This window comes from Camarhynchus parvulus, chromosome 1, assembly GCF_901933205.1.
Source record: "Camarhynchus parvulus chromosome 1, STF_HiC, whole genome shotgun sequence".
Lineage (NCBI taxonomy): Eukaryota > Metazoa > Chordata > Aves > Passeriformes > Thraupidae > Camarhynchus > Camarhynchus parvulus.
This window is the reverse complement of record NC_044571.1, coordinates 29810012-29816011: the sequence shown is the minus strand read 5'-3', so window position 1 is coordinate 29816011 and position 6000 is coordinate 29810012. Positions and strand designations below refer to the sequence as shown.

Genomic DNA, 6000 nt, shown 5'->3' with positions numbered 1-6000 from the left:
GCAGATGGGGAGCGAGGGCAAGAGAGGAAGGCACGAAGCTGGCTCTCCTGCCTGCCCAGCTGCCACCACCTCTCACAACCAATGCAATTCCCTCGTGCTGTGCTTGCTGCCTGAACGGTGAGCATTGAAAACTTTATTGCTTGATTTGTTGGGTGGTTTTTTTTTTTTTTTTTTGGTTTTTTTTTTTTTTTTTTTTTTTGTCCAGTGGAAAAATCACAGAGGCTGCATAAATTATGTAGTTGGAAAAGTCCTTTTATTCCTCAACAGGGTAATGCTGTGGCCAAGGTTTTTCTGGGTCAGTGGAACCTGCGCAACCGGTATCTTCATAGAAACTTCAGGTCTGTCTGCAGCACAAGGAATGGGACAGGCGCATAAGGACTATAAAATGACCTCTAGCAGGCAAATGAAAGAGCCCTGAGGAGGAAGTGGCTGTGGGCAGTGTGAATCACCAGAAGTGACTGTGCTCACCTTCATGCACCACTATATGCTAAATCTGTAATAAAATTGTCACAGCCTCAGACATGGGCTTTGCCAGGCTTGCACATGCAAAGCTTTCCAACCTGCTGCTGCTGCTGCTGAGTGTGGTATCCTGTTCCGCTGCTGCTCATGGGGGTGAGCCCAGCCTGGGCAAGAGGGCCTTGCTTCACTATGAACATGATTCCAGTGGTGCTGTTGACTCTTCTGAAGACATGAGGCTACATGTTTTCACACTGGACTATGACTATGTGCAAATTCCCTATGAAGTTACCCTTTGGATCCTCCTTGCCTCTTTTGCAAAAATAGGTAAGTAGAAAATGGATCTTGGGTCCTCCTAGCTTGGAAAGAAGTTAAAAAAATACAATATAACCAAGTAACTTTCATTAATTTTGTAGCTGGGATTGATTTCACAGTGTCTGTCAAAAGAACAGGTGTGTTCATGACCACAGCAGTGCCAAAATTCCATCTTAGAATGATTCCATCTTACTTAAGTTAACATATGACCTCTAATCCTCAGGTCTCTTGGGCTGTGAGTAGCAAATAGCAACAGAACTCGCTGACACAGTTCTGTCCATTCATTTTTTTAGTCCTCATACATCACAAGATACTGGCAATTGCAACCTGACACAGCTGCAGAAATCAGTTACACCAGACTGAGACTTCAAGTGTATTGAATTTTGAGGAGAAAGTGTAAAGCATTCTTCCTTTGTATGAATAAAAGGAAACATTCCCCTCTGAGTCTTTGTTTTACTTATTTGCTCCTTGAAGTTGGTGTGAAAAGTAAAACTGGAGAGAGAGAACGAGAGTCTCTGAGGGTGTGGATCATCAGGGATGTAGGCTAAGAATCTTTTGAATACATAGCAGTGCATCTAGCTTCTGTTAGAGCTCCATGTGGGTATCTGAAAGGGGAAAGGAACCTCAGGGAGCAGTAATTGCAGTAGAAACTGTAATTAATATTGCAAAAAAAGCCTCATCGTGTCTTATACATTTTCATGGCTGGGCTGAAATTATTTTGACCATTTAGAATTAATGCAGCAATATCAAATAAATGAAGAAGATGGTAATAATGTGAAGAGTTGCACACATAAAAAATCCCTTTTCTTTTGAACTTTTTGTGGGATTTTTGAACTCTTCCTTAGAACAAGCTGGTAGGTGAGACTGATGTTTTTCTGGAAGTGGCCTGAAGATAAACATTTTTCCTGTCATAGTCACCCAGCTGACAAAAACCATTACCACTATCCATGATTTGCTAGTTTCATTACAGCTGATTCCTACAAATGTTTTCACTGGTAACATAACAATCAAAATTTTCAAAAATTTAATTTGTTATGGCATCAGCAGAGTGTTTTAATATTAAACATATCAACCAAATTCTTTATCATCCATAAAGCACAAGACTTGATGTATGGTACATCTACATGATATTCTTGTTTTGAACATGAAATAGATACTTTAGAAGAATTGTATGATGTCTCCCAGGTGGACCTGTTACTTTTACTGTGAGTTTTCAAATAAGATTATTTTTGATCAAAAGTGTGAATCTGTTAATTTTAAATATATTTGGAAGAAAGCATTAGTCTGAATAATCGGGTTACCCAGGGAAGCAGATTTCCAAACTGTTAAAGTTTTCAGTGTTTTGTTCAGGTATTATCTTCTTTCTGGATTTCAAGATGTAAGGGTGGGAAATGGTTCCAAGATCTTGAAAGGCAAAACAATCCCCTTATCTGTAAGACTGGAAGAACACTTAAAAATGATTTTTTAAATTAAAAAGCAGATGATTAGAATTATGATATAAACATACCTCTTCATTAAAAAAAAAAAGTGTCCTAAAAAAATTATGTTCCTTTGCTTTTGAAAACTGATAGTTCAAGGGTCCCAGAAATACTGTCATGGCAGAATCTTCTAGAGTTGCAAGATGAAGGCTGACCTAGCTTCAAACATGGAGTCACAGACATTGGATTTAAGAGTTTCTTAGTCTGCATCATTCTCATTCTTGTAAATTTTAAAAAATCCTGACATTTTTAGTACAGGCACATCCCATTCACACTATGATCACACAGTTCCGTGTATAGTGACTAGACAAGCCAGTAGCAGGTGGGCAGTAAGGATTCTTGAAGAATACTTTCTTTCCAAATTGTGGAGGATCATTTCAAAGAGGTTTCTGCCTTCCCAGAACTGGAGCTTAAGCTCAGACATGCTTGCTCATCAATCAGGAACTGGGCAGCAGGAAGAGAAGAAATTAATGGTCAAACTCTTGCCCTGCTTTAGTGATGCAAGTGTGGGAATGTTTAGTTTTGGAGGGAACAGTACTGCCTGTTTCTACCTTCATAATCCTTAGAGCAAAAGCTGGCTGTCTGAAGACAAAGTGTCCAAATGCAGGCATGACAATTGTCTGACATCAGGTTAATTTAAACTTAAATAATCCTCTAATGTTTTATTCAAGGTTTCCACATCTTTCACCGATTACCAAAACTTATGCCTGAAAGCTGCATCCTGATTGCCATTGGAGCACTAGTAGGAGCAATCATCTTTGCTTCCCATCACAAATCTCCACCAGTTATGGACAGTAGTATTTACTTCTTGTATCTGCTCCCACCCATAATTCTGGAGGAGGGTTATTTCATGCCAACTCGACCATTTTTTGAAAACTTTGGATCCATTCTGTGGTGGTCTGTTCTGGGAGCTCTGCTAAGCTCATTTGGGATTGGCCTCTCCCTCTATGGAGTCTGCCAGATCGAAGCCTTTGGCCTGAGAGACCTGAGCCTGCTGCAGAACTTGCTCTTTGGCAGCATGATTTCAGCAGTGGATCCCGTGGCAGCTCTGGTGGTTTTTGAAGAAGCCTCTGTTAATGAGCAGCTTTACATGATGATCTTTGGAGAGTCACTGCTGAATGATGGCATAACTGTGGTGAGTTTATTTCTGCTCCTTGTCTTCCCCTCTTTGGACTCTTTTGGCTCGTAGGGTTCCTGAGCACAGGACAAGAACAGCTCAAAGGAGATCCTAATACATTATTTACTTTATGAATACTCCACTCAGTTACACACAAGGGATTTTCATGCATGCAAAAATTACACCTTATATTACCTCTTTCCACAGCATGTATTTTAGAGCTGCTGGAAGAGGGAAACATCCACATACATGTGAGATGTGCTCTTGCATTCCCTGAAGTGAATGAATAAGCTACAGCTGATTTTTCTGGTCAGATCAGTGTAGGACCTTGGAATGCTCTTGACATTGTGCAAGCAAATAAACAGAAAATGGTACTGCTTAAAGACTGAAGGCAGCAAGGGTAGAAATACAGGAGATCCTGCTTTGTCATGTACCTGAGAGGGTCCTCTGGAGAAAAAAAAAAGCAAACCAGAGACAGATAACCTCTGGAGACCATGCTCTGTCCTCCAGCCCCTTCCACAAATGTCACCAGAGACCTTAGACAGGAATTCCAAATGCCACTAAGAACTTTGCATAACTCTGTTTCTAGCAGTAAAAAATATTGACATCCGACAAATGTTTAAATTTTTCGGCTGTCTTGTCATAAATATCCAGAAACAATGTTTCCTGAATAGGAGAGATTTGTTTGGTTGGCTGTGTTTTTGTTCTTGCTCTTCTTTGTTGTTGTTGATTTTTTGTTTTTAATAGAAGAAGACTCTTTTTACAAAGCTCTTTTTTGCTAATATTTTTCCCCTTATCTCATTAGTTCTGCTAAAATTGGAGCAACCTGAAATTCTAGCTGTAAGCAGAAGTGACAAGAACATTTAAAACACATGTTTTTAAGGAAGAAATTTCAAGCAGGAAGTTTATTGCTCAGAAATCAACAGGACTGCTCATGTGGTACAAGTTAACAGCCGGTTAAGGAGTTTCACTAGATAAGATCTTTACAGAATTTAAATCAAGGAATCTAAAACACATAAAAACTATTCAGATACTGCTGTACATGAGGTACAGCCCAACTGGGACTTGTAAAATCTGTACAGAGTTCACTCCTGAAAGGCTTCATGGGAGAAGTGCAGTTTACTAGTGCTGAGAAAAGAAAAAGGAACAAAGTAACTTCTTGCAGGCACAGCCTAAGGATCATAAATCCTTCCTCTTCGTGATCAGAGATACAGGGCTGATGTAGAACTCAGGGACAAGTGTTATTTCATTTATGTTCAAAATACTTGGGTGCTACAGTTCTAACAGAAAAATCCCCAATAAGTCTATCTCTTACACTTGCCTTTTTACTTCCTTCAAACACTGACCTCAAAAATGTAATGCCTCTTTTTCACACTGGAAGAACTTGTTTCATGCTCTTCTTTGATGGGCTCACAACCTTGCCTTTGCTTTTCTCCCAGCTATTTATCATGTGGGTCCAAGTCCTGATGGTATTTACCTGAGCCTCCAGTCAGGATCCTGTTACAGTACAAATGTGCAGTGACAGAAAGCCTGTTAAAACAGTGGATTTAGGCACTCCTCAGCAGCCCTGGGTGTGTTAGTAAAGGAGATGAAAGGGCTGTACATGGGGGATGTTGGGTGCACCACTGAGAGTTCCCATTGCCCCACACTCTCATCTTTGGGACTCATCTCAGAGCAGCTGCATTGCCATCACTTTGTCAGCTCCTTCTCTTGCATCTCTGCATCAACCACCATTCACCCCCTTTCTGGGCATTTGGGCTTTCAAAATCTCTACCTGGCTTCATGCTCAAGAAGACTGAAGTATTTGTCACCTGAATGGAGTCCAGCAGGTGACTGTCTCCTCTCTGATATCCCACCTACTTTTTTCCAAGACGTTAAAACTACTTATCTCAGGTGTCTTCTCTTACCTTTTCCTTCTATTTCTCTCTTAACAGTTTCATTTGAGTTAACTCTAAGTGTTTAAAAAAGATAATATCACCAAGATATATTAAGCATACATATTTTTTTATTGTTTAAATACAAATATCCCCTGGTACTCTCCAGCCTGCTTATCAGCTTGAACATTTTTTTCACCAGCAGGAAAAACTGGTATGAGTTTTGTTCGACTTGTGTAATACATGTGGGGCAACAATAGCTCTGTCTCCTATATTTAGTTCCATATGCTGATATATAAAAATATTACAAAATAACAGATTGTAGAATTAGAATTATAATCTAGAAGTTATGACTTTGCCTTAAGGGAGTGGGAGAAAAGTGGATGATTTACTCATTTTACCCATTGGTACCTTTTCTTTTTTTCCTCAGTAAGGCCATGTCTGTGGATGGAAAAAAGAAGGTTCCAAGTCCTGTTAATTACTTATTTCCCCAGTTATTTCTGAGTGAGCTGTTAGCATCAGAATAGTTCAGACAGCATCAGGGCTGGACCTAGGATGCATCATACATTAGTAGAATTTCAAAGCCCTATTCAAAAAGAGTGTTGTAAATCCAGTGCAGATTTTATTCAAGACTGAACTCAGGTGGAATACCCTGATTTTGCTGTGAAGTGTTTCACACATCTGAAGCTTTGCTCCCACTTATACACAGACAATATTTTTCTAAACAGGAGCTGAGCCACTGGTATGAATCAGGAAATGG

At 39.8% G+C, this 6000-nt stretch overlaps 1 protein-coding gene across 1 annotated transcript in view; it reads left to right on the top strand.

Moving 5' to 3' along the window:
- Window positions 1–497: 497 nt before the first annotated feature.
- The window catches only part of SLC9A4 (solute carrier family 9 member A4), a 28752-nt gene continuing 23249 nt past the window's right edge, over window positions 498–6000 (top strand). The window contains exons 1-2 of the mRNA XM_030949693.1: window positions 498–783; window positions 2921–3384. Coding sequence (XP_030805553.1) covers window positions 522–783; window positions 2921–3384 — 726 coding nt within the window. The 5' untranslated portion in view covers window positions 498–521. The remainder of the gene's footprint in view (window positions 784–2920; window positions 3385–6000) is intronic.